This window comes from Tamandua tetradactyla, chromosome 9 (assembly GCF_023851605.1).
Source record: "Tamandua tetradactyla isolate mTamTet1 chromosome 9, mTamTet1.pri, whole genome shotgun sequence".
In the NCBI taxonomy this organism is placed as follows: Eukaryota; Metazoa; Chordata; class Mammalia; order Pilosa; family Myrmecophagidae; genus Tamandua; species Tamandua tetradactyla.
In genome coordinates, this window is record NC_135335.1 from 64,616,481 (window position 1) to 64,643,630 (window position 27,150).

Genomic DNA, 27,150 nt, shown 5'->3' on the forward strand with positions numbered 1-27,150 from the left:
TCAGTGTGTTGACACCTATGTTGCTTGGCAAATGAATAAGGATGTTAGGTAAACGCGTTGACTTTGTTTTGAAATTTTCCCTGATCTCACCCGATGTCAGGGAATAGCCAATATTTCTTTTGTTTAGAGCCAGAGTTTAGATGGAGTTCTAAAGTGAGAACCAAAATTCAAAATGAAATGTGACTAAAGAATACAGACTGTTAACTCAGCCCGAGATAGAAGCCCCGTCATTCACATGCAGGAGCCTTTTATTTTTTAGGCTTTATCGACATCATTCCTACAGCCTGAAAAACATCAAATACAGAAACAAGGCTGTGCAATCATAATCAGTAAATGCTTAGTTCAGAGTCCCCCAAAGCTATCATATACTCTCATCATCTGCAGTTCAACTCAGCATTAGACATAAATTATACTTCATGTGATCTGTTGATAATCTTTGGGATAAGGCTTCTAAAAGTAAGATGAGTAAGCCTTGTGAAGGTTTTAACATGGCACCGCATATGTCTTTTGATAAGAGGAGAATCTTGTTTTACTTTACATTAACTACTTCGTTGGGGCTTTGGGCACAAGATTCAGGTATGCTCCATCTAGAGGAAAGCAGGGCTGAAGGCTGCAGAGGGAACTAAAGGAAAGTTGCAAGAGAAAATCGAGGAGCCGTTGTCATCCAGGGTATAGTGCTTGTAGCTAAGGTTCTGAGAAGAGATTGACGTAAAATCTTAAAATAGCGAAGAGCAGAGCACAGTGGAATATTTTACACAGTGTAGATCTTATTAGCAGCCATCAGCAGGCAGCACGGCCTCAGCTGCTCCCTTCAGAGCTGCGTGGCCAGAGTGAGTTTAAATTGATTTTTTCTTTGCTTTGCGAGATGATAAGTCTTCACTTCCCTTTCTCTGATATGCAGAAAGAAGCTGTATTAGTTTGTTAAGCTGCCGGAGTGCAATATACCAGAAATGGAACAGCTTTTAAAAAGAGAATTTAATAAGTTACACGTTTACAGTTCTAAGGCCATAAATATGTCCAAACCAAGCCATCCAGAGAGAGAGACCTTGGCTTAAGGAAGGCCAATCTGGGAAGGCACGTGGCTGGCGTTTGCTGATCCATGCTCCTGGTCCATTGCTTCCAAGCTTCTGATGCCAGTGGTTTCCTCTTTAAGTGTCTGTGGACCTTCACTTAGCTGTTCCAGGACAAAACTCTGGGTTTCATCTCTGAGCTTAGCATCTGCCAGGACTGAAGATAGCTTCTCTTCAGGTTCTGGCTATTTCAGTGAGTCCTTGCTTTGCACCTGGGCTATTTCTGCCTCTGTCTCTGAATGTCTACATTGTCTTTGAAGCAAGCATCTGGATCTGTTCTCTTCTGAGCTGTCTCCATAATGTTTCCTATTTTAAAGGACTCTGGTAAAGTAAATCAAGACCCACCTTAAATGGGTGGAGTCACAGCTCCATCTAATCAAAGGTCACACCCACAATTGGGTATGCCACATCTCCATGGAGATAATCTAATCAAACCTTTCCAGTCTGTAGTATTGAATCAGGATTAATGTGCTGCCCCCATAAAATAGGATTAGGATTAAAACAAGGCTTTTGAGGGGATTCATAATAGTATCAAACCGACACAGAAGCATTGCTTAAGCCCAAGTTCTTTTTCCTCTCTTCAGAATGCAGAGCACAGATCCTGGCTCTGTGCTGTTCTTTATTGCTGACAGCCCAAGGGGAGGCAGCCAGAGGAATCACCCAGGTGCCTGGCTGGGCTTGACTTTAAATGGCAGATGCGGTTTCCAAGTACCCAACCTGCTGTGCCCCAGGGATTTAAATATGGAAATAGAGTGTTCTTTCCCTCTGGATTCTAAAAATAAACCTGAGCCTCTTAAACAAATTGGAGCTGCTCGCCAGGATCCAAGCAGTGGCACTTCCTAGTAGACGAGCGCACATAGGAGGCCTTTTGGGTTTTTGGAATTAAATCCAGATTGACTGGAATCCAAGTCAGATCCATTCAAGATAATTATTTTCTCCCCTCTTATACTGAGATTACTGTTGTTTATTTTTTAGCACCTCAGACATAAATCGTGTGTGTGTGTGTGTGTGCATGTGTGAAAAGGCACCCATCATTCTGGCAGCTATAATGCTAAGTTAAGTGGGTACTGTAGAGAACTGGACTGCCGGGATTGGATCTCAATTGCTCCACTAAGGATCTATGTGATGGGAAGAAGGAGTTTAATTCCCTGAGTGTAATTGTGTTATTGTGAAATCACCAGCCCCCAGAGGATTGTTCTGTAAGATGAATGGATTAAATGAGTATTGAGTGTCTGGTAAGTGCTGGGTGCTCAGTTGGTGGGAGCCGGTATTATCAATGCTAGTTGTCTTCATAGCAGTGTTTTCATTTCCTGGACTGTTCAACCAAATACCATGCATTGGGTGAGCTTAAACAATGGGAATTTATTAGCTCATGGTTTTGAGGTTAGGAGAAGGTCCAAATCAAGGTGAGGCTTTCTTCCTGAAGACTGACGTTCTGGGGCTGACTGTCAGTGATCCTTGGTTCCTGTGTCTCATGGCAGTGAACATGACGGCCTCTCTTGGTCTTTCCCTTCTATTCTGGGTTCCATTGATGTTCAGCACATGTCTGCTTGCTCCCTCTGTCTTTTTCTCTCTCTGTTTGAATTTCATCCTGCTTATAAAGGACTCTAGTGATAGGACTAATATCCTTCCTGATGGAGTTGGACCACACCTTTACTGAAGTAACCTACTCAAAAGTCCTACTTACAGTGAAATTATAGCCACAGGATAGATGTAGCTTAAAACCATGTTTTCCAAACCACCACAAGTAGTAATATGTTTGTTTGCGCAATTTATGAGTACATTGTGTTTTGGTGGAGACAACATATGGAAAGATAAAATAAAAGACAGAAATTAAGACTAGCAGGATTGCTTGAGAAGAGATCTGCATCTGAAACAACAAAGAACACTTCAATTAATTACCATTTAGTTTAATCTAAAATGATACCATGAAAGGGGCATGGGTCACATGGAGTAACATAAGCACTTGAAGAGTATACAGTCACTGAGCTGACAATGAAAGAGGACAGTGTGATAGAATTTCACATCTATCACATATGCATATATGTGAACATGTGTGTGTATGTGTGTGTGATTTTTTCATATGGAAAGATCTTTTGATATGTAGTCTTAACTTTCTTAATTTATAAATAAAGAAATAGGATCAAAAAGCTTAAGTAACTGGCCATAAGTAATATTTGCTAAAAGTGATTCAGAAATCTCTTGTAGAAGCCCATTTTCATTATTCTATGGGATAGTTTTATGTACATCCAGTGAATAAGGGTAAAAAAATCATTTGCCAAGTTTCTAAGAGGTCAACATTTATCTAATATAGAGTGAGGCAAAACCTCTACTCCCCCCACCCTTTTATAAAAGGAAGATTGTTAGAGTTAGGCAAAGATTTGTAGCATATACATTATTGCTTTGCCAATGAAACACCACTTTGGGGAAAGGTCACTATTTGTATTTATATCAGGAATTAGAATTGATATAGTCTAGCATAAGACGGCACACTAACAGTAGCAATTTGGTGCACACTAAGTGTTGTTGTTTTTGTTTGTTCTTATAGAGAACAAATTTCCCCTTTCCCTTTTGAAACTTTACCCAAAACCTAGTCACACACAGACACTTCCATTTTTTAGTATAACCCTCATACTTACACTTACAATTTGATTGCTGTGTGCATGTCTTAACACTGGCATTTAAACTCAGTGAGGACATACAGATGTGTTTAGCTTTCTTTGGACCTAGGAAATATCTTGCATATTACTACAATCTACAAATAGTTTCTGGGTGAATTATTCGTGAATATGCAGTGAGAAACCTTTTAGAGCAGGTCAACCCATATAGATATAAGCAGTTGATTCTTGCTAGCAACTAACCAAATGACCTTATTACAAATACCTGATAAAGTGTAGTGTTTCCTCCCATTCTTTCTTCAATCTTGCAAAGTCTGCTTACATAGGGTGTGAGTTCCTCTTTAAAATGTTATTAACAATTATTTGTAATGCTTATCTCGATAATTGACTATAGTTGATAAACTTCAGATATGAAAGTATATAAATAAAGTGAAGATTGGAGACCAGTTCCTTCAACCACTGTAAAAGGGTAAAAACAGTTAAAAGTACAAATGACTTCAGTCTGATCAGCCTTTTGGGAACTCCATTGCTTCCTGGTCTAAGCTTATCCTCTTTTGCTGAATTGATCTATTGTCAGGTCTGGCTTCCTTGCTGTTTGGTAGGTAACTTGATGCTTTTATATTAATTATAACAATCTTAAGCATTTTTATTACACATGATAAATGTGAGGAATAACAATGGAATGCAAACCTATGTACCTACCACCCCAGCATAAGGGACAGAATTTAACCACTACTATGCAGGCCTTCCCTGGGCCCTCTGCAATTCCATTGCTGCCTCTCTAATTTTGTGTTTATCACTCCTGTGTTATTTTCTTTGCAGCTTTTCCACTTATGTGTGTATCAGAATATTAATTTTGCATGTTTGGAATTGCATGCAAGTGGAATCATACTGTATATGTTCTTTTATAACTTACTTTTCTCAATGAGCAATATATTCATGAGAATTATCCATGTTGAAGCCTGTAGCTGGAGTTTTTTCATCTTCACTGCTTTTAGCAATCTCTTGCCTTCTTCCCTCCCTTCTTCATTTTCCTTCCTTCCCTCCTTCCTTCCTTCCTTCCTTCCTTCCTTCCTTCCTTCCTTCCTCCCTCCCTCCCTCCCTCCCTCCGTCCCTCCCTCCCCCCTCCCTCCTTTCCTTCTCTCTTTCCTTACACATATATTTACTGATTTTTTTCCATCTATCAGACACTGTTCCAAGCTCCACAGACAGACACAGCAGCAAATAAAACCATCTAAAAAAATCTATGCCTTTTGTGGAGCTTAAGTTCCAGGTGGTAGGACAGATGCTAAACAAAATAATGTAATAATATTTGCATGTTAGATGTTAATAATTACTTGGCAGAAAAATAAAACATCAAAGGATTTTTGGGTAGGGAACAATGTAGGTTTGATTTTCAAAATTAAAATAGCTGCTTAGGGGCTATGTTACACCTTTGTAGTCTAGTCTTCTGCTGGTGGACATTTGGTTGTTTCCCTCTGAGGCCATTATGAGCAATGCTTGCACATGTCTTCTGCTCCAGAGATGCACAAATATCTCCAGAGTATGTATTTCTAGGGGTAGAATTACTGGCTTTTCTAAAAAATGCCAAATTATTCATCTTTGTATTGTCAATACCTTCCTAGCACAGTGCTGAGCTAAGTGTTGGGGTAAATGCCTGACCAAGTAGAACTTCACTGTAAAAACAACAGCAAAAGAGGCTGAGTCTTTAAACCTGGTTCACTGGGTTATTTGTGCTGTGCTGTTTATGCAGCAGACACTTGTACGGAAAGCTGAAACCAGCCTAGCATTTATTTTCTGTGCTAAACTACTCAGGTAATTCCTTCGGACATTTGCTGAGTTCATGTTGGCTGTGCGCATTGGAATTGCTAAGGCCTCTTTAACTCAGTAAAGGAATGCTGCAAATAGGTGCTAGCTGTTTATTGCAAATATGTCTCACTACTCTGTTTGAAACAATCCTCAAAGAAGCCAAGTTCTCTTTATAGGGCGTCGTCCCTCCATTATTCTGTGCTGAAATGAGCGCTCTCCAGTTTTCCTGTGCGGAGTCAGAAGTCTGCACTTGAACTTGCCCCTTTGGACATTCCTGCTGGGCTGATGCTTGGCAGGCAGAACCCTGCACTTTAAAACTGAGTCTTCCTTGCTTGTGGAAAGTGAATGTAAGGTACCTGGGGAATTATTTGGGCTTGGAAAGCCTTGATGCCTTGTAAAATGAAGTTCTGGGCTGAAATAGTATTGAAATATGTCAAGTTGTGCCTTTACTTTATAAATATTTAAAATAAAAATGGGTGACCATGTCCAGTCACTCTGTGTAAGAATGTCTCATCATGTTTTAAAATGTCCAGTCTCAGCATTTAAAGTAAATTCATTTCCTATGATGTCCTTTTTGTTAGAACCATTGGAAACTGCTCTTCCTAATTAGTAAATTTAAATTAGAAAAGTACAAGCAGTTGTGCCTGCTTTTCTGCTGTCTCCATTCTTCCTGCTATCTATTGAACCATTTAGTTATCAACTAAAATTTTTCTTATTAAAAGTTAGGATAGGGTGGGCGATGGTGTCACAGTGGCAGAGTTCTCGCCTGCTATGCCAGAGGTCTGGGTTTGATTCCCGGTGCCTGCCCATGCAAAAAACAAAAAGTTGGGATAGAATAGAGTTCTTATAGAGGGGTGCTTGGGTAGTTTAGTGGTAGAATTCTTGCCTGCCATGAGGGAGACCCGGGTTTGATAAATATTCTTCCTATAAAAGGGCTCTTAGCTTACTATTTATGAGATTTCTGCCCACTTCCACTCTCTCTTGCATTTAAAAAAAGGCATAAAGTGTATTGTTGTCAAATTAATGAATAACTATGGAACTGTTTTTTTAAAAATATATTTTAGTATAAACAATCATTCTTAAACCCTGGCTTTAGCTATTTTGAATAATTTCCACCCTCAATCTAGTAGATAGAACAGTTACGATATCAAGACTATCTAAGTCTGTGTATGTGCAAGTGTATGTGTATACATTACATTTTATAAATCTCAGTCTAGCTTTTCTCAAAGAAAATGTTGAAAGTGAATGCCAGCATATGTGAAATGCATTGAATGTGAGGAAACAATGAACACATACACACTCCCGATATCAGTAATAGCAAAAAATGAAAAGAAATTAAGAAAACACCCTTTATATTGCAGTTCATTAAAGAAAAAGTTCTTACTCATAATTTTCAACTGACAGCTCTGTGCATCATCGTGTCACTCTCTTCTCATTTTAAGCATGAATGATTCTCAGAAAGTTTTCCAACACCAAGTCCAAAGAAGTCTATTTAGTGAGAGTCGTTTGGATGGATATATGATCTGGTGTACAATATGCCTGAAATACATTAAAATATTATGAGATTTTCTCTTTTGGCTCCTGTACTAATGATGTACTATACTGATACTAAAAGGTCCAGTAAAAGTTATGCATTCTTTGTGAAGGGAAAAAAGTAAACATTTTAAATCTTTCAACACATAAGAAAAATGCTAATATGTAAGTGTGTCTTCTTTTAAATAAAGATAAAATTTTGGAAAAGTAAATAAAACTAAACATTTATAGATATTTCCAGTATCCTGCTATTAAAATAACAGTAATAAAAGTAGTCAATTTTCCTAATTTAGAGGGAAAAAAGGCTCTTTCCCATTAATGTGAAAAGCAATTGGCTACGTTTTCCCTTCTTTCTGATATGATTTTTCCATGCCATAAAAATATGATTAGCTTGTGCTTGGGAAAAGTGTATAAGTCTCCATGAAGGAAATATCCATTGAAACCTAGACTGTTTCTAACATGATAGTGTGTTTTTACAGTAAAAATGTGAAACCTAACCAAAATATTATTCAAATGGAAAGAAACCTGCCTCTTCATTTAGCCATAATAGCTCATGGTTTGGTTATACGTATTGTATAAGGAGAAAAGGAAAAATGGGGAAAAATGTCTTCATTAGAGATCTTTCATCTATCCATTCAAAAATATGTTTTGAATGGATAGAAAGAGAAAACCATAGAAGACAGAAGTCTAAAGAAACAGATAGGAATCTCTGTTGGAAAAATTATGTCTCTTCCATGTCCTGTACTGAAAATAGATTGAAGATTAAGTAAAATGCTTCAGGACCTAGAAACTTTTAGGTTTTGGTGACAAGAGAGTGTAGGGTCCAAACTCACCATTGAATTGAAAGAGAAATTGGACGGAAATAAGACGGAAATTGTGTAGGCTTTCCCAGAACCTCTGTTCCGGTACCTTTTTATTGGAACCTAAATATAAAAATGCAAAACCTAGCATTTCAATTATAAGTTCAGTTGGCAAAGAGGCACTGGCTTCTCTTGTTTTATTTAGGCCAGCTGATTTAGGAATACCAAACAAAAGTTGAGTAATTTTCCCCAATGGGCATCTGTAAAGCATTTAATTCAATTGGGCAGACTTGACTAACTACCAAAGGCACTGATCTGAGTGAGGTGTGGTTACATGAGATGTGACTAAGAGCAAATGCTCTAGGGAAAAAGGACCTGGTCTTTCTAAATGTGAAATTAGTTTTGGGTACTAGACACTAGTTCCAACACCACAAACTATAAGTTTTGCACCAGAAATACATTTTTGGGAATCATATTTTATTGCAAATGAGTAAATGGTACAAGCCTTTGGAAAAGCTCATTGCTAGTTCCCTACAGGCTCCAAAATAACTTCCAAGGGAGCAGTCTTCTTAACATCGGTTGTGTGAAATACGGGGTCTTTCCTTGTACTTCTTGACTTCCTTGACCTATCTGTGGTCATGCCTTTCTCCCAGAGACTTGCAAATCACTTTGCAATAAATATTTTATTTATAAATGCAGAAAGATGGTCTTTAAGGTTTATTGCAGAGCCATTTTTTTCCCCCCAAGTTAAATATTGAATCACGGATGGTTTTCCAAGAAGGGGATTTGTGAGAACATGCAACAGTTTTGAACTTTTACTGTGAGGGCATCAGCACACTTAATTATAACAATTCCAGCAGTTCATTAACCTTTTGGGATTTTTAGTTGTTTGTTTGTTGCCGACCAAGGGACATTTTTAGACATAGTATATCTTTGATATTCAGGCAAACCACATCATTTTCCCTTGGCCTTTGTTTCCTGGTGTGTAAGATGAAAAGACTCAAATAGTTCCCACTAACTGCCCTTCCAGTCCAACTGTGATTCTACAGATAATTGTTGAATGCCATACTTCTAGATTTTTACTAAGTTCATAAATTTACCAATACAGTAATTAAACATATTCTTAAAAGTTTGCATATTTTCAATTTCTTCCCTTCATTTTCTTTTATAATAGTTCTGTTGGTTGCATTGAATAAATAGTTGGAAAATGTGTCTGCCATGCAGGTCAGCATTTAGTGGCTGATACTTGGCGTTCTAGGTGACTTGCTGTGAGCTGGTTTCCCATTCCGTAAGCCTGTATCTTTCCTGTTGTCATAAGAATTGTGCAAGTCCAAGAGAAAGGAGGTGGTCAAGGTCTGTGATCATCCAACAAGCTCAAGGTCAGAGATCCTCAACCTCCCCCTCAAGGCCACCCTTGTGTGGTTTCCCCACTTTCTAGAAAATTCTTTGCAGTACTGGGTTTCATGGTGTGTGCTCCTTTTTCACAGTTCCATGCACTAGGCTTGGGAGACCAGTTGTCACTCATCAGACTCTGTGTGTGCTGGCTCCTTTGGAACTTCTGGTTTATAGCTGTGCTTTAGCTTTTATGAAATGCAAGTTTTAAATGTCATTGTTTTAGCAGCTAAACATCTGCTTTCCATAAGGGATTCAAATCCCAAACTGGAATTGAAATCATAAAACCTAACTGAGAGTTTGACCCTCTCCCTTAAATCAATGACACCTTAAAAAAAAAATCCTTCCTTCCCAAATGATGCTTTTAAATAACAGAGTAGGACCTGGGGTAAGTCCTCCAGCTTGGCTATTGTTTCTTTGAACTCATACTGGCAACAATTTAAGTGACTTTTTTGGAATCTTCCAAGATCTTGGGACCTTTGCCCATCATTGAGTCACTGGAAAATGAACAGGGATAGGATGCCAGACAATTAAGTTTTTGTTTTAAAATTGGAAAAGTGGAAATAAGACTACAGAAGGTGATTGGAATCCAATAGCTTTTTAGATGTAAACAATTTAGAACAATGAAATGCTTTTACAAGGGTAGTCAGACCTGTTCAGGAGAAGTACTTTCCATTTCTTTTTTATTCGATTACTGCCTGAATACATTTGAACTGGTAGCATGACTTATAATTTAGGAGATGACACTTAGAGGAAGTTAGTGTGGGGGTCTTCAGTCGCCCTGGGACCACCTCACTGACATAACCAAAACGCTTTGAGCATTTGGGATGAAGAACCTTCTGCCTTTGCAGACCCTCTGCCTTCTGATCAGAAATGCTTTCCCTCATTGCAGCAGGGTTTAGCCCTGGGTGACAAACTCAAATGCACTCACTGGCCAGGTAGGTAAATGAGTAGATATATCTGGGGTGGGTGGTTCAGATGCTGGCAAACTAGCCTGCCGACGCCATGTCTCTATAGCCTGTTATTAGCACATTGAATTAGCCCAGAATTCCCAGAGCAGAGATTCTAGAAATCTGTATTTTTATGTAGAATATCCTAACTTTTAAATGTTTAATAAAAAAAACAAAACAAAACTCAGAGTGGGCCAAACCAAAAAAGCCTGTGACTCATTGGTCTGTGACCTTGGGGGTCAAGACTCCTGAGTCTATCCAAATGTTTTAAATGTTTATTATTTAAATAAATTTGACATAGTAAGTTAGCCTTTCTGAAGCTTAGTTTTTAACCTTTAAACTTGAGATAATAATGCCTGTTTCAGAAAGAATGAAGATAAAATTGGAGAGGGAGAATGAAAACAATTTGTAATTACAGTTTTGTAGCAGCTTAAAAAGTATTCTGGGCAAGGACAGAACGTGCTACCAGGTGGACAGACTTCAGCTGAGCCACCAAGCATGGCTCCACCTTGTGCCAGTGCTTTACAGACATATTCCACTGGCTAAACTGTGAACCAGGCTCCAATGAGTGGGAGCTAACCTAGTGCCTTTACTGAAATATCTAGCCATAGCCAGTGATCTTGTGATCTCTGTTTATAGGTGTTGCTTTTTTGACTTTGAAAAAGCAGAGTGTGCCTAAATTGTGGAGAGACAGACTTCAGGGCAGATATGTTCTTAGGTGTGGGAATTTTGGGTTTTGAGTCCTGTTCCTGACTTTTTTGGACTCCTGTCCTGCTGGTCCTATATTGTTAAATATTGATTTGGACAGCAGATGTTTTAAGGAAGGGTGGGGCTAGGGCATGGAGACAGGAAACCTATAATTTGCTTTCTCTCTTCATGCCTAAGGCAAAGCAATGGAGATCCTGCCCTCTTGCACCACACCCAGTACTCCAGTGTACCTCAGTTTATCCCTTTCTCTTTATGACTGCTTTTCCACCCTTAAGGAAGGAAGACATCTCCCTGATTTAGATTAACCCAATTTTACACATGTAAGTATAGAGTTTTTCTTTGTTAAGGGGAAGATCAAGGAGGGGGGACACAAAGAATATGTCTTGCTCAGGATCCTAGGGAAAAAAAAAAGTAAAAAGCCCTTCCAGATCCAATCAGGACAAATTGGCATCCCCTCTCTCCCCACTAACCAACTTGCATCCTGTTCTATGGGGCCATGCCTCTATTTAACATTTTTGTTTATGGCAGATGCTTATCTTTCATAATAGACTGAAATCTTTGAAGGGAGACAGTTTGGTTGTTATTAATTTTTAGTTCTAAGTCCCAGTGAGTAATACAGTATCTCAATAAATGTTTTCTCAGTTGATTGGAATGATTCTAAGCCCTACCTATATCTGAGTCTCTAGGGAATGTATACATTTTGGTTTTACAAAGGAACATACATTTTCATTTGCTCTAAATAGACAGGTAGGAGTAGGGCGTTGGAGAGGAATAATACAAAGTTTCAAGGAAAGATTCTCAACCCTGCCTGTATGTAGATATTGCCAATAAATGGTCACACTCACTCAGTAAAAAAAAAAAATCTTTCCATTTTTATAAACTTTTGAATCAGTGAAATGGTAGTTTTAGTTTGCTTGGTAGAAGGAGATAAGAGGCTTTCTGAATGAAAGTGATGGCTATGGGGGATCCTGCAATGGGGATCCCTCAGCATTACAAAGAAAGACAGTGTTTTGTCACATTCTGGAATGTTCTTTGATTCTTCCAGAAACAAGATGGCCTTATATAAGCCAACACACATCAGACAGTGTCTGTTGTTGGAGGCCTCGTTGACCTCATTGGGTGTCCTGTGTGAGCTTTCAGCAGTCGGGTGCTTTGTCAGCGAGCCTTGGATCTCTGTGGTCTGTGACTATAAGGCCACCCATTTAAAGTAATGATTTTCCACGTGGTCTATGGTGGACTTGATTGTGTACCCCAGTTTGGACATGTTCTTGGGTTTGGTCCACATTCTGATGGATGTGAACCTGTAATAAATAAGACTACTTTAAGTCATTATTTCATTAAGGTGTGACCCTACTGAGCCAGGGTAGGCTCTAATCTGTATTCCTGGAGTTCTTAATACCAGAGTGAAATTCAACACAGAGAGAAAGCTGCAGCTAGCAGCCAGAACTTGGAAGTCAATGGAACCCTTCCAGAAGAGAAGGGAGAAGATGCTGCCACATTCATTGCCATGTGACAAAAAAATCAAAGACCAAAGATAGGTGAGCAACAGCCAGCCCCAGAATGCCACAGTCTTCAGGGAGAAAGCATGACCTTAATAACCCCTTGACTTTTGACTTCTCCTAGCCTCAAAACTATAAGTCAATAAATACTGTTGTTTAAGCCAACCTATTGCATAGTATTTGCTTAGCCATTAGGAGAGTAAAACATGGTCCTTGATTTACACTATCATTAATATAGATAAGTGCTAACAGACATTTATGCCACTTCTCTCACCTCTCCCACCAAAGATGAATAATAGAGCTGGAAAGTTTTGAGTTTCCTATCATAAGTTTGATATATGGAATTGAATGTTGTCCTTACATTGGACATCTTGCTGAGACAGAATATAGCCCATAATTTCTTTATTTCCAGGAAACTCTTTAAGATTTCTGAATGTAATTTATTTTCCCAGAAATCTTTTTATAGCTTTCTTTGTCTATATGTGTCCCTACTTACTATTTCAAAGACATTGCCGATATTTGTCAATTCCTGCAAGTGTAATAACTCCATAATGATATATGACTTTTAAAATTCAGACATTTTATGAACATATAAACCATGCAAGCTCCAGAATGGTTTAGAATATGATAGCTTTGGCTTAAAAATAAACTTTAATGCCTCCACTGTGAAAGTGTAAATGGACAAATGTGATTTAACAACAGTACTTACTAAGCAGGAACTTACCAGTTTCCATAAAATAATTCAGGTTCACCTAATTTATCAGCCTAAGAGAGAAAGTTTTTTTTTTAATTTTTAATTTTTGGGAAAAAAAAATTCAAATTCAATTAGGCTATAAAATATAAAGGATGGAAGTAAGCCAAGAATGTCATTACTCATACATGTGCTGGGCATTTCTATATGAAGAAAATTTTGTTTGTCCCAAAGGAAAGCTTCACTATATGTTGGTGCTTAATATTTATTGCTAGATAGAGAAGGTGAGCCTGACTTTGTGGATTGCTGATAAACCTGTACTAATGATTCACTTGGGCTTTTGGCTAGAGTGTTCTAGGGGTAGCCAACCTTAGGTCATTTTCTTTAAATAAAATACCAGTGCTTTTGAAGGTGAAAACTGGAATGGTGGAAAGTAAAAAAAAGAAAGCAACTTAAAAATGAAATGGATCCATTGAAACCACTTCAGGCCCCAAACTAGTTACTCATATCTGTTAATCATACTAACTTGAAATCTTTCTGATATCTTTGATTCTTCCCTTTCTTTTAGAATTTGTTTGAAGATCTCTTCAGGCTATAGGCCTGACTTGGGATGCTAGAGTGGTAAGACTGGTGGGAGAAGAAGTTTGAATCAAATACTTTATCAAACATAAGTCCATCAAATATAGAATTGCACCAAAGTCAATTGCTTTAGAAGGAAATATATATGTAATGTGAGACCTGTTACAAGGGAGGGAGATTGGCCAAGGCTTCCTGGAGGAAATAATGATTAGTGGGGTTCTGAAGGATGAATAAGAGTTAAATAGTCAAAGTGAGGAGGAGACTAACCTCCAGGCAGATAGTATAGCTCAGGCAGTGGCCCTGTGGTGGGGGCAAGCAAGGTAGAGGTGCAGGACTAAATGTAGTCATTGTAGTTGGTTTGAGATGATGATTGGGCTTGCTGAGGAATTTCATACTTGTCATAAGGTCAATGGGAAACCATTGAAGTAAAGTAGGTGACATGGTGCTAGTAACAGGAGGTAAGAGTGACCTTGGTTCAGATAGTCCAGACTCTTATGGAAACAGTCAAGTGAAAGATGATGGCAGGTTGGGCAAGAGAAGGGCTGTAGAGATGGAGAGAAGAGGAGGAATCTGAGAGATATGACACTGTAGTTCAGGTGATAGCTTGGATGGAGGGTGAAGGAAATAGTTTCAAGAATGATGTACAAGTATCTGGTCTTCATGAATGGCTGGAATGTATAACATTTGCTGAGAAAAGGGACATAAAGAGTCCCAAGCTCTGGGAGGAATGCCATGAGTGAAGTTCTGGACATGGTAAATTTGAGGTTCTTTCAACATATCTTAGGGGGTAGTATTAAGTAGACAATTAGCGCTTTCACTTTGAAGCTTACTTTGAAGCTCCAAATGAGGTCTAGGTGGAGAATTTTCAAACCATATGGATACAGCTGAGCATTGAATGGGCAAACATAAGGTCACCTAGAGGGAAAATAGAATAAAGACAGCAGAGTCTAAACCTAGTCCCTAGAAGGAATGGAGCACTCACTGACTGTGAGTGGTGAATAAGCATAAGGAGGAGTCACCCAGGAGACCCATGGACATGGAAATGGAGGAAGCCAATGTGTTTTTGGTCTAGGCCTATTACTTTAGATCTGTTACTCAACTTTCTGTCTTTTTCTTTTCCCTTGAACACTCTACTGTATAAGTTTTTGGAAGATTAACTTTTTAAAAGAATATTTTTTACTCTTGTCTCAGAAGTGCTCAGTGGTTTATTATCTACAGAATAAAGTTTAACCTCTATAAGGTATGGCTTTCTCCCTCCAAATTCTCTTTCACTGATCTTCTCAGACCTCGTGAATGGAGGCAATCGGACTACTTATTTTTTCTTTCAAATGCTTTGTTGTTCCACCGTGGTGGGTTTTCTCATGCTGTGTCTTTTCCTAGAAATGCCATTCCCACTCTACGCCTCTCTGTGTCTTATCCAGGTTCCAGCCGGTCTTCATGGCTTAGTTCAAAGGTTTTTACAACCTGTTGAGTCCAGACGCTTACATAATTGGCCTGGGATAAGGCCGTTGGTAACGTGAAGAACGGTACTGAACTGCATACTTGAAAGTGGTTAAAACAGGAAAGTTTGGGTTGTATGTATACGTATACTTTGGGGATACCCAAAACCAAAACCGAATTGTTCAACACAAGAGTGAACCCTAACGTACACTATGGACTATCGTTAATTGTATAATTAAGGTAATATTTTTCATTATTGTAACAGAAATATCACAGTAATGCAAAATGTTAATAATAAGGAAAACTGTGTGTGTAAGGAAGCAATATAGGAGCTCTGTACTTTCTGCATGATCTTTACATAAACCTGCAACTACTCTAATGAAAGAAATGGGGAAAAAACACAAGCTCCTTAGCTTGTGTGCATGTAGGTTTGAGAATGTGCGTGTAAGTTTGAGAACTACTGGTCTGTGCATCTTAGATCCTAACTAATACCCTTAAAATGGCTGCATCTAATTCTGTTTTATCTTTGTTTGCATGCCTTCCACCATGATAGGTGTTCAACGCATATTTGTTGAATTAATTATTAATTTATCCTTAAAAAATCCTAGGCATCTTGTAACTCTTTCTCCCAATATTTCCTGGATCCTTTAGTTTCCTGATTATTTTTGGTGACCATCAAATATTTTCTTGTTCCTCTTCTTCCCTTTCTATTCCTAGTTTCTAAAGATTCTTAGATCATCTATCCATGTGGCAAATAAGCTTTGCTTATATGTGTAGTTCTGTTAAATCCTGGCATCCACATGGAAAATGTCATTCCTAGAAGAGGTGGTAGTTTAGAACCACTTATGTAAAGATGTGAGATTTGAGGTGTTTTTTCACCCTTTGCATTGGCCCAGACAAGGTCTCTTTTTTCCTTCATTTTTTTTATATGCAATTTAATTAATTCACGTACCGTATAATCATCAGAAGTACACAATCGGTGGCTCACAGTGTAATCATATCGTTGTGCCTTTACCACCACAATCAATTTTAGAACATTTTCATTACTCTAAACAATTAAAAATGGAAAAAACACCCCAAATATCTCATACCCCTTATCTGCCCTATTATGTACTTATTTTTTTGTCCTTGTTTTATCACTCATCTGCCCATGCACTGGATAAAGGGAGTGTCAGTCACAAGGTTTTCACAGTCACATGGTCACATGACAAAAGCTATATATTTATACAATCAAGAATCAAGTCTGTTGGATTACAGTTCAGCAGTTGCGGGTATTTTGTTCTAGCTGTTTGATTACACTAGAAACTAAAATATAATATCTATGTAGTACATAAGAATAAACTCCGGAATGACCTCTCAACTCTATTTGAAAACTCTTAGCCAGTAAAGCTTTATTTTGTTCCATTTCTTTTCTGCCTTTTGGTCAAGAAAGCTTTCTCAATCCCATGTTGCCAGGGCCAGATTTATGCCTGGGAGTCATTTCCTTTGTTGCTGGGGAGATTTACACTCCTGGGAATCATAACCCACCTAATGGGGAGGATAGTAAGTAAGTTTATTTGCAGAATTGGCTTAGAGAGAGAGGCCACATCTAAATAACAAAAGCGATTCTCTGGGGATGAGTCTTAGGCATACTTATATTAGGCTTAGCTTCTCCCTTGCAGGAATACATTTCATAAGAGTAAGCCCCAAGATTGAGGGCTTGGTTTATAAAATTGGAAATCTCTAATGCTTGTGAGAATATCAGGAGTTCCCCAGGTGGAGAAGTTTAATAGTTCATATTTTCCCTAGTCCTTCAAGGGACTTTGCAAAATGCTTTTTTATTATCTGCCCACATTACTCTGGAATGTATCGCAGTATTACATTAACCTGTACAAAATAACAAGTTCTTATGCCCTATTCAATATTCCATTGTTTGAATAAACTGACCTTATTGGTTAAATTAGATAGTGTGCTACAAGAAATATTACTTTTGTGCTAAATAAGCATTTCATTCTTTGTCCTTACAACAGAAGTTGAAGTTTTAAAACGCAGTCAATATCATCCTTTACCCTCTATTCTGATTCACCTTAGTCAACTAGGTCAGCTTCATTCATACATCTAATTGAAGTCTCATCTCTTTTTGGGCTTAACATTTGCTGTATGGGATAATGCTGAGTTTCAGAGCTATACAACTCTAACTCGAGTCTCAGGTGTCACACAGATACCTAGAGTTCCAGGGAACAACTAGTTTATACACAAAGAGCTCAGCATTTCAGAGTTTACAAATAGCAGTTAAAACTCAGGAATAGAATAGAATGGCTGTTGTAAGAGCTTACAATCTAGGAATCTTTACAAAAAGACTTCCCCTGATAACCTGTGCTCTCATATTCAATTCTCATTGTTGTACATTATAGTTAGTCCATATCAGTGAGACCTTATAAATATTTGTCTTTTCATTTCTTACTAATTTCACTCACCATAATGTCCTCAAGTTTCATTCACCTAGTAGCATGCCTAATGACTTCATTCCTTTTGCAGCTGTTCAACCTTCTATTGTATGTATATACCACATTTTGCTCTTCCATTCATCAGCTGACAGACCCTTGGGCCACCTCCATCCATTGCAAATTGTGAATACTGCTGCCATAAGCAGCAGTGGGCAAAAGTCCATTTGTGTCCCTGATTCTCGTTCTTCCAAATATAACATAAGAACAGGATTGCAGGATTATATGGCAACCCTATACTTAGCCTCTTGTGCAACTACCACACTGCCCTCCAGAGGGGCTGCATCTGTCTGCTTCCCTACCAACAGTGAATAGGTTAATCTCTCCACACTTTCTCCAACACTTGTATCTTTCTGTTATTTTTAAACAGTTTTCTTCACACATACAATCCATCCTAAGTAAACAATCAGTGGTTCCCAGTATAATTGCATAGTTATGCATTCACCACCACAGTCTATATGAGACCATTTCCGTTTCTTCCACAAAAAGAAGAGGAAAAGAAAAAAAAGAGTAAAGATAAATAAAAAGGAGAAACAAGAAGACTCCCAAACCCCTCCCTTTACTCCCCTCTTATTGACATTTAGCTTTGGTATATTTTCATTACAATTAATGGAAGAATGTTACAATGTTACTATTAACTAGAGCCCCTAGTTTGCATTGATTGTATTTTTTCCATATACCATCCCATTTTTAACAACTTCAGTGTTGACATTCATTTATTCTACTTCCTGTAAAAACTTTCTTGTATTTCTACATTTAATCACCATCATTGTATATTCTAGGTTTCAGTAAGTTATAAATCCCACTTTTTATCCTCTAGCTTTCTGTCTGGTGTCAAACATGTCCCTAGCTTTCTCTTTCACTTTCAACCTATTTTTGTCCTTGGGCCTAAACTGAGTCTCTTGCAGGCAGCTCATAGATGAGTTCTGTTGTTTGTCCCCTACTTAGGGAGTTCAGTCCACCAACATTCAATGTTACTACTGCAAAGGCAGTACTTTGTTCTACCATTTGTCCTCTGGATCCCATATGTTGTATTTTATTTTTGTTTCTCTTTTTACCCTTACTGATAATCTTCATTTCTACATACTTCTCCAAACCTTTCCCTCCTGTGTTTTCCTATCTACCTGTAGTACTCCCTTTAGTACTTCTTGTAGGGCAGGTCTCCTATTCAAAAACTCCCTGTGTCTGAAAATATTTTAAACTCTCCCTCATTTTTTCCCCCTCATTTTTGAAGGAAAGTTTTGCTGGATATAAAATTCTTGGTTGGCAGTTTTTCTCTTTTAGTATCTTAAATATAGTTTACTACCACCTTCTCATCTCTGTGGTTTCTGCTGAGAAATCTGCACATAGCTTCCCTTGTATGTATGTAATCACTTTTCTCTTGCTGCTTTCAGAATCTTTCTTTGTCTTTGACATTTGCATCCTGATTAGCAAGTGTCTTAGAGTAGGTCTATTTGGATCTATTCTGTTTGGGACACACTGCACTTCTTGGATGTGTAATTTTTTGCCTTTCAGAAGAGTTGGGAAATCTTCAGTGATTATTTCCTCCATTAGTCTTTCTGCCCATTTTCCCTTCTCTTCTCCTTCTGGGACACCCATAAAATGTATATTCATGCACTTCATTTTGTCATTCAGTTCCCTGAGACCCTGTTCATATTTTTCCATTCTCGTCCTTTGTTGTGGGTCGCACCAAAAGAGAGACCACACAAGTCAAAGTAATTTGCAAACCAATTAGGAGTCTCTATTAGCTGGCCTGCAACTGCCTCAGAAACTCAAGAAGGAGGAATCAGAGAGCAGCCCCGAGAGGAGTTCTCAAGGGGGGCTTATAAAGGTAAAAACCACAAGCATATCCACAGAAGCAGGAAAAAGGACATTATCTTTTTGAGCCACATCTTGGTTTGCAGCTGTAAGCAAGCAATCTTATCTACAGAAGCAGAGAAATGCCATTTGCTCTTGCACAATACATCCCATTCTTTTAGTTTCTTAACAATGATTATTGTTCAGTTTTTAACTCTTGGGAACTTCCTGCCCTGGATCTTGTGACTCTGGATAGCTTCTTCTTGCTAGGGCCTGATTTATTGCCTGATTTATTGCTCCTGATCCCCCACACCCTTTCTGGTAATTTGTATGTAGGATTTCAGATGTTCTGTCCTCTGTTTCATTAAACCTTTCTTCTGCCCTTTGAATCTGCTGTTTTATGTTTCCATTGTTTTTCATCTCTTCTGGCTGTGCCTTTCATTCTGAAAAGTTCTGCTATTTGGTTTTCAAACTTTTCACTTCTTTTGCGTGAACACCCATTGTCTTCTTTATATCCTTCATCTCTTTTGCCATATTTTCCTTCACCTCATTGATTTGATTTTTTATTTGATTTATAATTTTTTTGAACATCTTTAATTAGTTGTTTCAATTCCTGTATCTCATCTGAAGTGTTAGCTTTTTCCTTTGACTGACTCATATCTTCATATTTCCTATTATGGCTCATGATTTTTTGTTGATGTTTGGGCATCTAATTTCCTTGATTAGTTTATTCTGAAGGTCATTTTCTCTCTTTTACTTAGGGTTTTCTTGTTAGTAAGTTTTGTTCTCTACCTGTTCTCTGACATTCAGTTCAATTTACATTAGACCTCTATCACATCTTTTGTTTAACTCATCAGAATTTTTCAGCTCTTGTTTTTCTGGTTCTTGCCCTGCCTATATGGAACCTTTTTTTTTGAGGAGGGTCTCCCTAGATATGATCAACCCCAATCAGATTTTCCCAGATCAGACAATCCCAGATCTCAGGAGGAAGGTATAATCTGTATCAGATTTCCCTGATGATGAGCCCCAGTAGGTTGTCAGACTTTCCTGCAAAGCCTCTAGACTCTGCTTTTCCTGTACTGCCCAGCATGTGGTGGTCAACCCACAGCTCCTCACCATTATAAAGTGGTACTTTGCCTTTAATTCTTAGCAGACCCTGTCCCTGCGTGGGCTGTGGTTGAGACAGAGGCTCAGGCAGAAAGTGGGCCTAACCTTTTTCTGTTTTCCATCCTCTGGTGTCTGAATTCTTTGAATGAGAGCCACCACTTGCCCTCCCCTTTTCTTGGTGGAAGATATGACCTTTAGGCATTTATCCCTTTCACCTGCCTAGTTTGTTTTCCTCTTAGATATACCTTATGTTTTCACTTGCCTGGGGCAGTGCTGAAACCTGAGATTTTATTTTATTTTTTTATTTAATGGGCTGCTACCAAGTAAAAAACAAAAACAAAAACAAAAAACGGTGTGTGTATGAGGAATCCTTTTCAGAGCCTGATTCCAGCCCCCTTGGTTTTGCAAATCAATAGACAGAGTTTGTAGCAAGTTCTGTGAGCTCCCTTTTTTTGGAGGCACAGCCCTTTTCCAGTATTCAGAACTCAGCCAGCTCAAAAATCTCTGTTAGAGAACATTATGCTGAGTGAGTCTAGCCAAAAACTAAAGGACAAGTACTGTATGGTCCCACTGATGTGAACGGACATTCGAGAATAAACTTGGAATATGTCATTGGTAACAGAGTCCAGCAGGAGGTAGAAACAGAGTAAGATAATGGGTAATTGGAGCTGAAGAGATACAGACTGTGCAACAGGACTAGATACAAAAACTCAAAAATGGACAGCACAATAATACCTAATTATAAAGTAATCATGTTAAAACACTGAATGAAGCTGCATCTGAGCTATAGGTTTTGTTTGTTTGTTTGTTTTTTACTATTATTATTACTTTTATTTCTTTTCTCTATATTAACATTCTATATCTTTGTCTGGTGTGTCGCTAGTTCTTCTAAACCGATGCAAATGTACTAAGAAACGATGATCATGCATCTATGTGATGATGTTAAGAATTACTGATTGCATATGTAGAATGGTATGATTTCTAAATGTTGGGTTAATTTCTTTTTTTTTTTCCGTTAATTAATTAAAAAAAAAATCTCTGTTAAATTTTTTTTTTTTTTTTTTACCCCATAAACTCTGTCTCCTCTCTATTGAGAGGGACCTCAGGGTTCCTTTTCTGATTGCTCTGGTTTTATCTGTGCTTGGAACTTGTATTCAGTAGTCTGAATTTGTTAATTAAGTCCACCATTGGGTGAACTACCTCCTCTTGCTCATAGTAGAGACTGCTTCTTTTCCCCATGGGGAAGTAACTCCAAAATAGCCTGACATGCCAGTGGGGAGGGACTCCAAACTCCACATTTGGGAGACTTTCTTACATTTCTGTGATCTCAGCCCTTCCACCCATTCTGTATTGGTGTGAAATGTGTGTCTGGTCATGGGACTCTCCCAAACCATTGTTCCAGACAGTTCCTGACTATTTATTTACAGTTCTGGAGGATGAACTTAATTCCACACCTCCCTATGCCGTCATCTTTCCCTGCCTCCTTCAGACACTGTCTCTCAAGCAGAGAACAAAGTGGTTTCAAGTCAGCACACGGTTAAGCTGTTTGCATCTAGGGCTAATCAGCAATTTAAAGTTTCCTGGCCTTTATGGGATTCACCTTGTCAGCACTAGATTAGAGCAGTAGTTCTTAACTGGAGCCAGTTTTATGCCCCAGTAGACATTTGGATGTCTGGAGACATTTTTGATTGTCACCAACTAGAGGGGTTGCTACTGGCATCTAGTGGGTAGACACCCGGGATGCTACTAAACATCCTAAATGCATAAGACAGCCCCCAACAACAAAGATTATTTGTTGTTGTTCAGCTATAAATGTCAGTAGTGCCAAGATTGAGAAAACTTGGATTAGAAGAAGCTCCCTGCACCAAACAAGGGAATTGAAAAGCACATGAAAGACCCTTATCTTCTGGGAACTCTTTTCAGTTACAGTAGCTTTTCTCTTTTTAGTGATTGGAATAGGATGATCACTAAGAATCCTTTGTATAAGACGCACAAATCATTGCCCATATTATTTTAAATTAGATACTTCTATTTTTTTGGGGGGGAGAGTTTATCATATTCAAAGTCTGTGATTGAGTATTGTTTTACTTTAAAAAGTAGCTTTAGTTTCTTTTTTTGTTCCTAGATTTTGACTGCCTAACAGAACTTTTCATTTTCTATGATGAATGGGCTGATATCTGTAGCTGTCTTACATCTTAGGTGCTTCAGTTATTTTCAAGCCAGCATGCAATAACATAAGTTGAAAGAAGTGTATAAGTGTCTGTTTATGTCTATTGGGGAATGTGGTATAATGTATAGCTACTTATTCCTTTTTTGTTCTAACACAATATGCCCACCTCATTTTATACTAGTCTAAGGTGCAAAGAGCTGCAGTCTTCTAGAAAAAAACAAAATGAGACCTATAAACCTAGAGTTAAATTATAGGCAACTGACATTTCTGGTCTTTGATGATATATTGTCTAGTCCCTGCTTTAGTCTGCACTAAAATTTGTTGTGTTTGATTTATATTTTTAAATGGGGACTAGGTTTGGTGATTTGTTAAATAGTGTCAAAAATAATGATTGCCTGAGAGGTTCTTAATATTGTATCTTCTAGGCATCAAACTGGGTTTATAGCTAACCACTTTCATAGTAATATGAAAGATGATGCCTTCTGAATCTTAACAAAGTTTCATAGTAGAATGATAACATTTAAGTAGCTAGACTATAAATGTTCAAGAAGCCCTGTCTTTGGAAGTCAGAATAATATTTATGCTGTTAGCTTTCAGTGTACAGCAAAATTCACCAGGCAAGAAACAGTTGATTTAAAGATCTTGCTTAACTTAACGGCTGGTGTGGATCACTGACATTTAAGATATCTTTAAAAAGATTGATTTTTTTTTTTTTTTGCCCTTAATAACTCGTTGGAAACATAAAGTTTAGATGAGGTAGTTGGCTGCCTAAGGCTTGGGTCATCAGTTTGAATCTTCTTTCCCAAGTGTTTGTACATCTCATTACAGCTCTCATCACAAATCTTTCTGATACTCCGATTATCTGTTTATCTGTCTTTCTTTCTCTTTATTTTGCAAGGGCCCCAAGGGCAGGGAACTTTCTCTGGTCATCTCTGTATCCTGGGCATCCTCTAATACAGTGACATGACTATGGTAAACATTAAAGCGTTTTTTTTTTTAAAGTAAACTTTGAGTTGAATTGTAAGAAAATATCTGTTCCTTCACCATAAAGGTCTTATTAAAAATAAAGACTCAAAAGTTAAAAGATTTTGTATAAAATCTTTTGAGGAGATATCTTGATGCCAGTGCTCCTAGGAGCTTGGTGGCTTCAGTTTAATCTGTTCTCCCTGAAACTACTTCTGACAAGCGTGGGTTGTTCTCTCGTCCTATTACAGTCTGCGTAATGCATCCTCAGACCTTCTGGCTTGACATGGTCTCCATGTCATCTCATGTGGCATTTATGGTCCATATCATCATATCTATGCTCTTTAAACAGCTGGCTCCCATGTTCCTTGATAGTAGCATGAAGGTGATTCTTTTCTTCCCTCTTGTGAGTAGATGCTTCCTGTGAGCATGCACTTGTCCTATAAGTGTCTTAGAAAAGTCAGCTAGTATGGAGAATATTTGCATACTGTGTTACAGAGAGTAATTGGTTCACCATAATTAGCTGCAGTCAATAACACTAATGAAAGACAAATGTTCTGAGGGACATAATCATTTTCAAATCAACTAATATTTGTTCTAGTTCTGGGTTTTATCCTGATTCATATAAGGAAACACTGTTTATAATATAGAAAACATTATATGTTCTCACATGCATTTATAGATTTAAGAATAGAGAAGTAAGATTTCTTCTAGTTCAAGGCCATAAGGTCTAAATACACCCTTTGCTCAACCTTGGGTTTTAAAATTGTTAAGAAAAAGAAGCCAGGGGTGTCCAGCTAAATATTTTACAAATACAATCTGTTGTATTTGTCAGTCAGCATATGTCTCCGAGGAGCCTCTCCTTAGTGCTTTAATCTATCATGGTGTTTAGTCCAAACTGTGTATATTATAAAAATAATTAATGGCTATTTGGGTCGGTGTCCTTGTTTCTTAGCTGTGATTATACTGTTATGATCTTGTTTGTTTTATAGAGAATATTGCTTATTTCCATTTTATATGGAACTATTTTTTCTGCAGCACCCGTGGTTTTTGTTCTGTGGATAATGATTCCTTGCTTTTTGGATGTGTGGTCATGGATTTAAGACAGGAACATGGCATGTGCATGTGCTTCCCTTAGCTGATAGCAGTGCCATGACTTGTCAGAAGAGGCACAAATGTTTGCTGGCCATCACCCATCCATAAAATGCTTCCTTCTTATGCTGGAAAAATGTCTAGAGACAGTCTTGTGAGAATAGAGTAATTTCTGGAACTTTCTGCCAAAGAAAAAATCCTTATAAAAATAGAGGTTTGGAGAACAACATATAAGTCAGGTTTTGAAATAATTAATGAGTTTTTTGAAATAAGACATAACAGTGAATTGAAAAAAACTCCCCTGTGGGCAATAATTAGAATGAAATTCCCAATAAGAAGAGATTTGATCTCAAATAAAAACCGTTGTTCCTAGCATGGTACCAGATATCAAAAGTACATCAGTGAGCCTTATTGGACAGCTTTTGGGTGGTTTTGTGTATGCCCAGTAGACCTAGGAAGTTATTATCTTCTTAGGCAATATCTAAACAAGCTAACCTATGACCATGACCTCAGCCATAGTTCTGGAAATTTTGAAGTGCACAAAATGTCTATACCATCCAGTGATTTTAGCATTGGACCCCTCATGAGAAGTTCATACCCTCCATGAGGCTACAAGAGACTCAAAAATACTTTCATGATTTAAGCAGGAAACGGCACAATCACCATACGTTTAAAAGCAAAACTGATACAATTTCCATCCCATATGAAACAAACGCAGGCGTACTAGTTCTGCAAAGCAAAAATGTTAAACTTTACTTGTCCCATTTCACTCTTCTCCAAAAGGTTGGTGATTAAATTAACTTGAGATGGAATGTTTGGGGCTGTTTAAATGCTTACATATGGCTCTGTCATATATAACATAGAACATCTTGGTGAAAAGTAAATTATTCAGGTGTTTCAGGCATTCAGTGTTTCTAAATGTCTGCATGTTTGTCATCATATAGATACATATAGGTATATATAGCTGCCACCAAAATGTGCATTGCTTTTTTGGTGGACAGTAATTTATTATCCTGGTGAGCTTTAATAGTGAAAAGTTCTTTGGTATTTTAATCTTTTCAGATTCTTTGGTCTTAGTGCCTCTAAGGCTTATTGGTCCCTAACTGCCTGGGGGAAGTTGAAAATAGGAGACAGGAAAGTGGTGACATTCTTCACTTCCATGTAAACATTTAGGAAGAGGTTTTATACCTCATTACTTATGTGTAAGCACATTTAAGTTAAGACTTGCTCCCCCAGGCAGTATTTGGCCATAAGCAATGCAGGAAGTAGATTTCTTCAGGGGAATTTGAATATTTTACTGTTGGACTCCTTGAGTAATTGTCATCTTCGAGGGACTGCTGGACCCCAGGATGCCGCTTCTCCCACAGGCCATAATTTGTCCATTAGTATTGTGGCTTTAGAATATAGCCCATAATTCCTTATCCAGAACAACAACATGTCTGAAGGGAAGTAATGAAAGTTATAAAACACAGATGCTTCCCGAAGCTAAGCAACACTGCTTGACAAAAGTACAATAAATCATATTTCAACATAAGGTGATTCTAGTCTCTTTGTTACTGTGTCCCAGTTTGTCTAGTCACTGTAGCTTCACATAGCAAATCACCTTAAAACTTAGTGACTTAAAAGAACACCCATTGTTTTATCATTTCATATGGTTTTCCAAAGTTAGAAATTCAGACATTTGGTCAGAGTGGTTCTGGGGCCAGTGTGATTGTGGCTGAAGCCACAAGGGCTGGACAGCTTGGGTGTGGCCAGCATCTTTATCTTTTCAGAGTCTCAGAGTCTCTTCATGCAGTCTCCACATGGACTAGATTGGACTTCCTCACAGAATGGCGTTCGCAGGTAAGTGGTAATTACGTGCAAAGGCCCTGGATTCTTTTGCCTGATGAGCTCAATGACCAATTCCTGAGACACCAGGGTTTCAAAAAGAGAAAGAGTTTACTAGGTGCATAGTAGAAGAGCAGATGACCAAAATCTGTCTCCCTGAGTTTAGGGGGTTTTTAAGGGTTTTAGCAAGGGGAAATGAGTCATTTCAAATAGCAAGTTCAAAGCAGAAAGGAAGCCATTGTTATCATTATCACTTGAATAGGGGAACATAAGCTGAAAGGAGGGGAGGCAGAGCTATCACTTCAGTACTAAAGGTGTGAGCCAAAAGGAAGGAAGACAGGTTATCTTTCAATAGCAGAATCTAGCTGATATGATTTACAGATGTCTGGGGCTGAGGCTAGTTAATGGTTGACTTCATTAGCATTAGAGCCTTTGCCCTACAAGAAAATGACCAGACAAAGGGCATAACAGCTCTGATAGTCACAAAGGCACAAGATAAGGGCTTTTACACTCATTTCAGATATGAGGGCAGCTTAATTATAGTTTAGGATTTTCAAGTATTCCCCTCTGTCTTTTCCAATATCCCAGAAGGCAAAAAGGAATATGATTCAGTAATCAAAAT

The 27,150-nt window shown here is 38.1% G+C and overlaps 1 protein-coding gene across 2 annotated transcripts in view; it reads left to right on the forward strand.

Moving 5' to 3' along the window:
* The window catches only part of FBXL7 (F-box and leucine rich repeat protein 7), a 449,123-nt gene that overhangs the window by 53,116 nt on the left and 368,857 nt on the right, over positions 1-27,150 (forward strand). The window contains exon 1 of one of the 2 annotated variants that reach the window (XM_077116875.1): positions 21,243-26,543. The exons of the other annotated variant lie outside the window; for it this stretch is intronic. Coding sequence (XP_076972990.1) covers positions 26,531-26,543 — 13 coding nt within the window. The 5' untranslated portion in view covers positions 21,243-26,530. Of the gene's footprint in view, positions 1-21,242; positions 26,544-27,150 lie in introns of those variants that run through there. 2 annotated transcript variants of the gene reach the window in all.